The sequence below is a fragment of the Emys orbicularis genome, chromosome 2 (genome assembly GCF_028017835.1).
Source record: "Emys orbicularis isolate rEmyOrb1 chromosome 2, rEmyOrb1.hap1, whole genome shotgun sequence".
Taxonomy (NCBI): domain Eukaryota; kingdom Metazoa; phylum Chordata; order Testudines; family Emydidae; genus Emys; species Emys orbicularis.
In genome coordinates, this window is record NC_088684.1 from 24,635,365 (window position 1) to 24,647,731 (window position 12,367).

The 12,367-nt window shown below is 40.6% G+C and overlaps 1 protein-coding gene across 1 annotated transcript in view; it reads right to left on the reverse strand.

Annotated features, from left to right (window-relative positions):
- COL14A1 (collagen type XIV alpha 1 chain) overlaps window positions 1–12,367 on the reverse strand; it is a 167,123-nt gene that overhangs the window by 27,997 nt on the left and 126,759 nt on the right. The window contains exons 38-39 of the mRNA XM_065399762.1: window positions 7,246–7,299; window positions 5,380–5,433 (exon numbers count right to left, since the gene is read on the reverse strand). Of these exons, the coding sequence (XP_065255834.1) occupies window positions 5,380–5,433; window positions 7,246–7,299 (108 nt within the window). The remainder of the gene's footprint in view (window positions 1–5,379; window positions 5,434–7,245; window positions 7,300–12,367) is intronic.

Below are 12,367 nucleotides of genomic sequence, written 5' to 3' on the forward strand. Positions count from 1 at the left end.
TTTGATGAATCAGGTCCATTATGCCTCAAGCATTTTAATTAATAATAAACATTAAAAAGAAAGTGATGGCCAAGCTAAGAATAACACGGAAAACATCAATTTTAATATAATTTTAGTTTTATAGTAGAGGCTGAAAAATAGTTTCAGAGCTTGGCTTACAGAAGGAAGTTTGACAAAGAAAACAGACAAAAAAGTAATTTACTTCATAACTTTCCAGTGCCCCTTTGCTACTGATGCAGTGACATCTGTCAGAATTACAGAATACTCCATTTCCGATGAGCTTTCCCTTCAGACAGACTGTGCAGTGAGGTTACTGGGCTGGATCACCACTTTCACATGAGTTTTAGGCCAGTGTAACTCCACTGGAATCAATGGAGTTACACTAGCATAAACTAATGCAATAGAGTGGAGAATCAAGCCCATCATTCTATATGTATAACTTCACAGTCTGTTGCCATAGAAATCACTGTAGCATGACAATATAGCACAAATGCCCAATGATAGGCCTGATTCTATAAGATCCTCAGAACTTCCTGAGAAATATTGAACACGCTTAACTGAAGAACAATCATCTAGTTCATTTTCTCAAGAGCAGGAGAAACTAAACACAAGAAAGAATTATGATTCATAGATTCATAGATTCTAGGACTGGAAGGGACCTCGAGAGGTCATCGAGTCCAGTCCCCTGCCCGCATGGCAGGACCAAATACTGTCTAGACCATCCCTGATAGACATTTATCTAACCTACTCTTAAATATCTCCAGAGATGGAGATTCCACAACCTCCCTAGGCAATCTAATCCAGTGTTTAACCACCCTGACAGTTAGGAACTTTTTCCTAATGTCCAACCTAGACCTCCCTTGCTGCAGTTTAAACCCATTGCTTCTTGTTCTATCCTTAGAGGCTAAGGTGAACAAGTTTTCTCCCTCCTCCTTATGACACCCTTTTAAATACCTGAAAACTGCTATCATGTCCCCTCTCAGTCTTCTCTTTTCCAAACTAAACAAACCCAATTCTTTCAGCCTTCCTTCATAGGTCATGTTCTCAAGACCTTTAATCATTCTTGTTGCTCTTCTCTGGACCCTTTCCAATTTCTCCACATCTTTTTTGAAATGCGGTGCCCAGAACTGGACACAATACTCCAGCTGAGGCCTAACCAGAGCAGAGTAGAGCGGAAGAATGACTTCTCGTGTCTTGCTCACAACACACCTGTTAATACATCCCAGAATCATGTTTGCTTTTTTTGCAACAGCATCACACTGTTGACTCATATTTAGCTTGTGGTCCACTATAACCCCTAGATCCCTTTCTGCCGTACTCCTTCCGAGACAGTCTCTTCCCATTCTGTATGTGTGAAACTGATTTTTTCTTCCTAAGTGGAGCACTTTGCATTTGTCTTTGTTAAACTTCATCCTGTTTAACTCAGACCATTTCTCCAATTTGTCCAGATCATTTTGAATTATGACCCTGTCCTCCAAAGCAGTTGCAATCCCTCCCAGTTTGGTATCATCCGCAAACTTAATAAGCGTACTTTCTATGCCAATATCTAAGTCGTTGATGAAGATATTGAACAGAGCCGGTCCCAAAACAGACCCCTGCGGTACCCCACTCGTTATGCCTTTCCAGCAGGATTGGGAACCATTAATAACAACTCTCTGAGTACGGTTATCCAGCCAGTTATGCACCCACCTTATAGTAGCCCCATCTAAATTGTATTTACCTAGTTTATCGATAAGAATATCATGCGAGACCGTATCAAATGCCTTACTAAAGTCCAGGTATACCACATCCACAGCTTCACCCTTATCCACAAGGCTCATTATCCTATCAAAGAAAGCTATCAGATTGGTTTGACATGATTTGTTCTTTACAAATCCATGCTGGCTGTTCCCTATCACCTTACCACCTTCCAAGTGTTTGCAGAGGATTTCCTTAATTACTTGCTCCATTATCTTCCCTGGCACAGAAGTTAAACTAACTGGTCTGTAGTTTCCTGGGTTGTTTTTATTTCCCTTTTTATAGATGGGCACTATATTTGCCCTTTTCCAGTCTTCTGGAATCTCTCCCGTCTCCCATGATTTTCCAAAGATAATAGCTAGAGGCTCAGATACCTCCTCTATTAGCTCCTTGAGTATTCTAGGATGCATTTCATCAGGCCCTGGTGACTTGCAGGCATCTAACTTTTCTAAGTGATTTTTAACTTGTTCTTTTTTATTTTATCTGCTAAACCTACCCCCTTCCCATTAGCATTCACTATGTTAGGCATTCCTTCAGACTTCTTGGTGAAGACCGAAACAAAGAAGTCATTAAGCATCTCTGCCATTTCCAAGTTTCCTGTTACTGTTTCTCTCTCTTCACTAAGCAGTGGGCCTACCCTGTCTTTGGTCTTCCTCTTGCTTCTAATGTATTGATAAAAAGTTTTCTTGTTTCCCTTTATTCCCGTAGCTAGTTTGAGCTCATTTTGTGCCTTTGCCTTTCTAATCTTGCCCCTGCATTCCTTTGTTGTTTGCCTATATTCATCCTTTGTAATCTGTCCTAGTTTCCATTTTTTATATGACTCCTTTTTATTTTTTAGATCATGCAAGATCTCGTGGTTAAGCCAAGGTGGTCTTTTGCCACATTTTCTATCTTTCCTAACCAGCGGAATAGCTTGCTTTTGGGCCCTTAATAGTGTCCCTTTGAAAAACTGCCAACTCTCCTCAGTTGTTTTTCCCCTCAGTCTTGATTCCCATGGGACCTTACCTATCAGCTCTCTGAGCTTACCAAAATCTGCCTTCCTGAAATCCATTGTCTCTATTTTGCTGTTCTCCCTTCTACCCTTCCTTAGAATTGCAAACTCTATGATTTCATGATCACTTTCACCCAGGCTGCCTTCTACTTTCAAATTCTCAACAAGTTCCTCCCTATTTGTTAAAATCAAGTCTAGAACAGCTTCCCCCCTAGTAGCTTTATCAGTATTTAAAACTGAGAATTTATTTAACTTCCCACCCTTATTATAAACCACCCTGGGGCTATCTCCAGAATAAGAGTTACATGCCTTTCCCCTCACTTAATCAAAGCCTTTGTCTGCCATCCTTTTTTCTCAAAAATATCCTACTGTGACTACACTATCACTTCAGCTCCCAAGTGGTAGCACCAATTTAAAAACTACTGTCTGACACACAAGGGGTTGAACTGGGCACCTCTGGAGCCAAAAGTATAAGTAGCTACAGCTTGAGATAAAATGGCAAAGCTGTCTAAGTGGGGCTGTAGCAGCCTCATATCTCTAGGGATTGGGCACAGAAGAGAACCTGTAACACATTCACTAGTGGGTTACACAGACAAGTCACTGGAGGCCACTAGCATTTTTAGCACCATGTCACCTAGACTTGCTCTGAGCAAGGTTCGACAAAATGGTGACAAGAACACCAGTGGTCACGGAAGCCTTATACACTAGTGCTCTCCCCAGTACCCTAATTGCAGCTGAACCAGTGGTGGCAACAGTAAGGGGGAGGGGGAGGGGGAGGGGGAGGGGGAGGGGGAGGGGGAAGGCCAATGCAGACATAGCCAAAGGGAAGGGGCTAAGAGAAGCTACAAGATGGTGAGGTATTAGAAAAACAGAGAGGTATGTAGTATACAACATAGGAAAAGGCATACACTTAGAATAAGATTGAAAAGAGGGCAGTTGATATGAAGTCTGATTGTCTAACATAATAGAGCAAGATTTCTGATCTCATATGTTTGACTCGTAATTTAGTTGTAAACTTGGAAACTTAGTTCAAAATGTTGATTTCGATCTGAACATAACTCAGCACAAATCTTACTCTTTAAAATTCTCTCCTTTTTTTCTTAATTTCAGAGGGAAACCATCTATTGCCCCAAACACTATACTGACTTCAGTGGAACTACTCACAGGCTTAAAGTTAAATGTGCTTAAGGGTTTGCAGGATTGGGGCCAAGATCTGAACCACTATACAGATCCTGAAATAACAGGGCTCAGCTCAATGCTAGATGTCCAAAGAATGAAGAAGAAAGCTCCACATATTTCTGAAGTTACAAAGTTTCATGGCTATTTTCCAGAAAAGCTTCTAAATATCCAGAAGAGAATGTAAATCTTGTTTAAAGGAAACTATAAGTCCAATTTAACTATGTACTTGACCTGTACATTGTACTGAATTATTAATAATCAGGTAGGGATTCTTTTGCAATACCTGGATTCAGTGTACCTAGCAGTATGAAACAAAAGACTGATCAGCTGCTGCTTTATAAGTCTAACTTATAGAGGTTTCCAAAGACACAGGTGAAAGTACCTAGAGGTTTAAACAAATAAGTTAATACTAAGATCCATATCTTGGTTGCTAGCCAGAATGTAAATATCCCTCAGTCTACCACAAGCAGAAGAAAGTTGATCACATCTTTCTATTATTATGTAGTTCATTCTTAGTTTAACAGCATTCACCTACTCTTTTACCCATGTTTCATTTTTAAACATTTATAGAAAATAACGTACTGCCAGATTAAGAGTATTGGACACAGAAGACCTCTATTTGTACCAAACAAATACATCAGAAATAGTACAGGCTTCCTTATTGTTATTCCAAAATTTTTCAACCTGTTCTGGAGGGCAATAAAGTATCCCAGTTCTGTTCCTTGCTTCTCTCTTGAGACAACCAACAAAGGTGCTAGTTAGTGCCAGCTGTAATCATGGTAGTGTTTGTGACATGGACACCTATGTACTAGATTGCTGTGTCACTGGACTGACTGTAAATTAAACTAATAACAATTTTGATTCCCCCACAGTACTGGCACCAGTGCACAAGAACTATCAGGTATAAATCTAAAACTATTATATAAATAGACCCTTATTATTATTATCATTATTACCATTATTTAACAGCAATTCCGGACACCAGGGCAGAATAGTCAATGGGCCCCCTAAAAAGGGATGGCTGAGGTTTACGACACTACTTTTTATCCTATTGATAACACATTAGAACCCACTATACGTAAGTTGTGGCGTTGCTTGATGTAGTTAACTTTTTTTTTTCCAGTTACAGCACCAGTTTCAATTTTTTCCAGTTAAACAAATTGTGAGCCTAAATATAAGATGTAGAATTTGTTATTTTGAATTATATATTTAAATTAAATAAATACAGTATGGAATGAACTTGGAGAAAGTCCAGCGGAGGGCAACAATAACGATTAGGGGGCTGGGACACATGACTTATGAGGAGAGGCTGAGGGAACTGGGCTTATTTAGTCTGCAGAAGAGAAGAGTGAGAGGGCACATTTCAATATAGTCGTTTGCCCTCCTTACACTTCCCAGGTCTCGCCTGTCCCAGGGCCATCGCTGATGGAATGGAAATGCTTCAAATGAAAAATCTGTTTGTTTCACCTTACCCTTTGACCTTGAGTTCCATCCCGTCCCGGTGATCCTGATGCTCCTGGGACACCCTATGAATGATAAGGGGGCAAAAGATCAGAGTGGCAGCAACCCCTACACAGTATAGTGCAACCCCTTTATCTGACATGACATCAAAAGCCCTGGGATAAACGGGGCTTCAGATACTCCACAGGGTGACTCATGGTAGGGCCATATCTATGATTCAGGTAAGGTGGAGCTTCAGTGAAATAAACAGGACTTATTAATATGCACATGCAATTAACCTTTTCAGTTTTAATATATTATTTAAAAGCAAATAATGTCTACAGATGCCACCACTGCATCACTCCAGTTTTATACCAGTGTAACTCCATTGTGGTAAATCAGATCCTTAAACTAAATCACTATTTCCATCTCTCTCTCTCTCAGTTTTTGTAAAGGGATGAGTTACCATATTGTCTGAACTCAGTGCAGTAATAGCAAAGGGGCAAACCCTTGATCAAGCATCCAGCCCAAATAAATGAGCTATGCCTGGCAGAGTTCCACAGAGTTCAGATGAAATCCTCCCTCTCCTCCAACTGGCTGCTGAGAGGCATTGGCATTGATCCCGGACCATTACTGCAGCCACAGGCATACAAAATGATCCAGAAGGCCGGAGAGATTGATTTATGAGGAAAGATTATGAGAGCTAAGTATCTAGCAGGGCTAGAAATTGGGGAACCTGGTAACAGCCAACAAATATCTGAAGTGTGTAAACATCAAGGAGAGAAAGGATTTATCTTGGTTGGTTGGTACAAGAGATTATAACCAGGAATAATATGATAAACTAAGAAATGAAAAATTGAGGCTACATATCAGGAAAATTGACTTCAGTAAGAGCTGAGGGCGCTCAGCAACCCTCAGCATCTTGCAAGATGGCCATAGAACATAAGAACAGCCACACTGGGTCAGACCAAGGGTCCATCTAGCCCAGTATCCTGTCTCCTGAGAGTGGCCAATACCACGTGCCCCAGAGGGAATCGAAAGAACAGATAACCATTCCCTGTTGCTCATTTCCAGCTTCTGGCAAACAGAGGCTAGGGACAACATCCCTGCCCATCCTGGCTAATAACCATTGATGGACCTATCCTCTATGAATTTATCTAACTCTTTTTTGAGCCCTATTAAAGTCTTGGCCTTCACAACATCTTCTGGTAAAGAGTTCCACAGGTTGACTGTGTGTTGTGTGAAGAAATACTTCCTTTTGTTTGTTTTAAGCCTGCTGCCTATTAATTTCATTTGGTGACCCCTAGTTCTTGTGTTATGAGAAGGAGTAAATAACACTTCCTTATTTACTTTCTCCACACCAGTCATGATTTTATAGACCGCAATCATATCCCCCCCTTAGTTGTCGCTTTTCCAAGCTGAAAAGTCCCAATCTTATTAATCTCTCCTCATACGGAAGTCGAGAAAAATTGAGTGCCTGATTTTTAAATGGCAATTAAAAGAGCCTCCCTTACTAATCATTACAACTGTAATATTACAGGTTCCCATGAGGATAGGTAGATATCCACCTACCAGAGTTCTGCAAATCAGGTAGTCAGATAGCTACTTGCTCACAGTTGCTCTCACAAAATTGCACCTCAGATTACTTGTGGATACAAAAGGAGAGGCTGGCTCTTCAAAGTCAGGCCCTAAGTGATTTGCCCATGGACACACAACAAATCAGTGACGGGCCACAGTCAGATCTCAGAGGTTACTGATTCTAAATCCCTTGCAGGTTCAGTTACACCACAGTGCCCCTCAATATCTTTGAATATCTGCTCTGCCCAACACAAGGATGGCAATTCCACATTCAAATAGATCTACTAAATGATACATTAAAGCAATAATATAGGGAATACCTGCTGACCAGGGAGACCACGATCACCCTTCTCTCCTTTTTCACCTGGTGTTCCCTGGAGATCAATAATCACACATAGTTAAACACATAAATTGCTGCTTGCCTCCTATTTTCAATTGTTCTTTTCAAAACAATGTAAAAAAGATTAACCACAGATTAATTTTTCCTACTTAAGAATATCCAAAAATTGTATCTGCAGTACTGGTTTGCAAAAATGTAAATTAAATCTTTAGAGATATGGAAAATAAAGAAAAGGAAACTCTGATTCAAAAATGACTGTCAAATTATCGTGACAAAGCGATAACCTTTAACAAAATGGAAACTAGGGCTGTCAAAGCATTAAAAAAATTAATCACAATTAATTGCGTGATTTAAAAAATTAATCGCGATTAATTGCACGATTATTCGCACTGTTAAACAATAGAATGCCATTTATTTAAATATTTTTGGATGTTTTCTACATTTTTAAATATATGGATTTCAATTACAACACAACACAAAGAGTACGGGGCTCACTTTATTTTTTATTACAAATATTTTGTTGTAAAAAAGAAAAAACAATAGTATTTTTCAATTCACCTCATACAAGGACTGTAGTGCAATCTCTTTATCATGAAAGTTGAACTTATAAATGTACAATTATGTACAAAAAATAACTGCATTCAAAAATAAAAATGTAAAACTTTAGAGCCTACAAGTCCACTCAGTCCTATTTCTTGTTCAGCCAATCGCTCAGACAAACACGTTTGTTTAAATTTGCAGGAGATAATGCTGCCCACTTCTAGTTTACATCACCTGAACGTGAGAACAGGCATTCGCATGGCATTGTTGTAGCCGGCGTTGCAAGGTATTTACGTGCCAGATGTGCTAAAGATTCATATGTCCCTTCATGCTTCAACCATCATTCCAGAGGACGTGTCCATGCTGATGACAGGTTCTGCTCGATAATGATCCAAAGTAGTGCAGAGATGATGAGTAAACATGCATCGGTGGGTCAGATGCCACGAGCAGATGGTCGATTTTCTTTTTTAGTGGTTCAGGTTCTGTAGTTTCCACATCTGAGTGTTGCTCTTTTAAGACTTCTGAAAGCATGCTCCACACCTCATCCCTGTCAGATTTTGGAAGGCACTTCAGATTCTTAAATCTTGGGCTGAGTGCTGCAGTTATCTTTAGAAATCTCACATTGGTACCTTCTTTTCATTTTGTCAGATCTGTAGTGAAAGTGCTCTTAAAACGAACAACATGTGCTGGTCATCATCCGAGACTGCTATAACATGAAATATATGGCAGAATGCAGGTAAAACAGTGCAGGAGACATACTATTCTCCCCCTAAGGAGCTCAGTCAAAATTTAATTAACGAATTATTTTTTTAATGAACGTCATCAGCATGGAAGCATGTTCTCTGGAATGGTGGCCGAAGCATGAAGGGGCATATGAATGTTTAGCATATCTGGCATGTAAATATCTTGCAATGCCGGCTACAAACGTGTCATGTGAATGCCTGTTCTCACTTTCAGGTGACATTGTAAATAAGAAGCTGGTAGCATTATCTCCTGTAAATGTAAACAAATGTGAACAAGAAGTATGACTGAGTGGACTTGTAGGCTCTAGATAGTTTTAAATTGTTTTTTTTTTTAGTGCAGTTACGTAACAAAAAAAAATCTATATTTGAAAGTTGCACTTTCATGATAAAGAGATTGCATTATGGTACTTGTATGAGATGAATTGAAAAATACTTTTTCTTTTGTTTATCATTTTTACAGTGCAAATATTTGCAATAAAAATAATAATACAACGTGAGCATTGTACACTTTGTATACCGTGTTGTAATTGAAATCAATATATTTGAAAATGTAGAGAAACATCGAAAAATATTTAATAAATTTTAATTGGTATTCTATTGTTTAACAGTGCAATTAAAATGATTAATTTTTTTTTAGTTAATTGCATGTGTTAACTATGATTAATTGAGAGCCCTAGTGGAAACACATTCTTTTCCCTGTGAGCGAATTTGCTTCTCTTTGACACTCAGGGAAATGTCCTATAAAGATTAAATCAACAGAGTTCTATAGAAATTAAACAGGTTTCTATAGAATATACATGATTAATAACCAAGAATATCCTTTCTATAGGATGTTTTTAACCAGTCAATAAAATTCCACAGCAGGAATATAATTCTCTATTAAATTCTATAGAAAGGATTGGAAATTATTCCTACAGCCCATATATTCTTGATTATATTCTCTGCTAAAATAATCAAGGATATAAAATCCTGGGAGAATTCTGTGCCAAAAATTTAAAAATTCTGGACACATTTTGAAATTCTGCAAAATTCTGCATATTTTGTTAAAATAACACAATATGATCACACCAGTTTCAATTATTTTGGTAATTGATTTCAAAATACCCGTCAGTAAGTATGTCTGTAACAACACAGACAAAAAAAAAAGATTCACAAAATGTTTTTTGACAAGTAGATTCCTTACTAGGCATATTAATACAGAATTCTGAGTAATAATTCATTTAAACTACAGCACAGAACCATATTTCCTGCACCTCTCAGAAGAAGTGCAAAGGCTTGGGGGAGTCAGGGATAATGGAGGAGCTGAGGGAGAGTGAAGTAATTGCTGGGAAATAGCCTGGGTATGAACTTGAAGGGTTGTTGGGTATGGGTGGGAAAAGTATGGAACAGGTTATTTTAGGGGGCGGGGAGGGATTTTAGGGAGCATACCCCATGCAGATCCTGGCTGACCCCTAGCCTCTCCCATTCAGTCAGGCACATCAGCGCCTGTGCCCATGTGTCCCTATACCCCCATCTGTCCTTGCACCCCCCCGTCCACGTGTCCCTGCACCCCCACTCAGACACCCACTCCTCCCATCCCCATGTGGCCCTGCACCCCTGCCTGTCCCCATGTGTCTCTGTGCCCCCCTCAGCCACCTCCTGTCCCCATGTGGCCCTACACCCCCCCATCTCCATGTGTCCCTGCACCCCCTCAGTGAGCCCCCACCCCTCATCTCCATGTATTCCTGCATCCCGTCCCCATGTGTCTCTATGCCCCCACTCAGCCATCCCCCTCGCCCCTGTAGCTCTGCACCCCCTCACCATGGCCCTGCGCCCTCTCAACCCTGATATTCTATGATATTCAGCCAGCCCCCCCATCTCCATGTGTCTCTTCACCCCGTCTCCATGTGTCTTTGTCCCCCACTCAGCCATCCCTCTTCCCCTGTAGCTCTGCATCCCCCTCCACCCATGTGGCCCTGCACCTCCCTCCCCCCCGGTGGCCCAGCGCCTCCACTCCCATTCAACCCTGTCCCAGTCTGTCCTCACCCACTGGCCCTTATGAGCCCCTGTCTGACCCCCAAGCAGACCCACACTGTCTGTCGCCCCATATCCCTTATCTCCTGACTTGGCCCAACAGGCACTGTGAAGTAGGCAGGCTCTTTCTCTTCCCTATCATAGTTGGGGCTTGCCAGGAGCAGCTGCTGTGTTCTAGTGCCACAGCGCCCTTTGGTGGGCAAAATGTGGAACAGCAGAAGTTATGCTCCGGACAGAACAAGGAGCAATGGTCTCAAGTTGCAGTGGGGGAGGTTTAGGTTGGATATTAGGAAAAACTTTTTCACTAGGAGGGTGGTGAAGCACTGGATTGGGTTACCTAGGGAGGTGGTGGAATCTCCTTCCTTAGAGGTTTTTAAGGGCAGGCTTGACAAAGCCCTGGCTGGGATGATTTAGTTGGGGGTTGGTCCTGCTTTGAGCAAGGGGTTGGACTAGATGACCTCCTGAGGTCCCTTCCAACCCTGATATTCTATGATTCTATGATTTTCTGTTGGGAGCTGCTGCTCTGTTCTAGCACCACAGCACCCTCTGGTGGACAAAAGGTAGAATTGCAGCAACTTTTCAGCAGAAGCTATTTTCTGCCAAAAAAAAAAAAAAAAAGAATTAAAAATATGTGGGGCACATGAAATATGCCAATGTCCCCAAGTGGTCAGGCATGGGTGTGGCAGGCTTTTTCCTTTTCAGGCGCTCCCCTTTTTATGGCCACTCCGTGCACCCCTTTCAGGGTATACGTAGAGGGTCCAACAACAGGGTAGATTTCTGGATTAGGTAAGGGATTGGCTTCCCCTTAATTTGGGGCCTCATGGTTCAGACCTTCTACCTTCAGGGATATCCCTCAGCTAGATTCCCCATTCCAGGGGCTGGTAGGGGACCCTCTCCAATGGGTCTCTAACCTTCACAGCGTCACAGATCCCTCCTTTGCTGGCTTGGCAAGGTCATTACAGCCAGGGTTCAGGCTCCTGCTGTGCTCTTTCCCCGGAGCTCAGAGGCCACCTCAGCTGTTTGCAAGCTACTGAGCTACTCTGCTCCCCTGTAAGCTCCTCCTCTAGCCCGTGCAAGCTTTGCAGGTGCAGTGGGGAAGAACATCTGGGCCCAAAGCAATTCTTTAGTCCCTTCCCTTCCAGTGTGGGGTTTGTACAGCCCATGACAAGGTGTTAAGAATAATTTCTATTGAAACCTGTTTAATTATGTTACTGCTATTGAATCCGATAGGTTGGTTAAAAAATTCTGTAGAAAGAATATTGTACTCTATTAAATTTGTTTAGATTTTTCTACAAGGAAAAGGTGCTGGGTTGATAGTCCTCAAGGCCTGTGTATATCCATCCACATGACAATTATTAGTATATATTATCATACATTATTATATATTATCTATTTTTTATAAGTAGATGTGCAGAATTCAATATTTTTATAATTTCGACAGGTAATATTGATGTTTAATTTTAAGCATTTTTTGCTATTTAAATTTTTACAGTTGCACAAAATTATGGATTTTAAGCTGCTTTTATTCAATTTTTATCAATTTAAATTGTTCACAGTTGCAGGAAATGATCAGAGGGCCAGACAATTGGGAGGTCAAACAATCATCATCATCTAATGACAGTCAATGCTGAAATTCAAAAAGTTAAATCTTTTATAACCATTAAAACACAAATTGCCAACATCACACGTCAAAATGTAGGCAGTAAATATCCTTAAATCAAACTCTAATGAGGTCTCCAGCAGCATTTTTCTTACCTTGCCAGTCTGTAAATTTCAGTTATTATGGATGGAAATATTATTTCATCA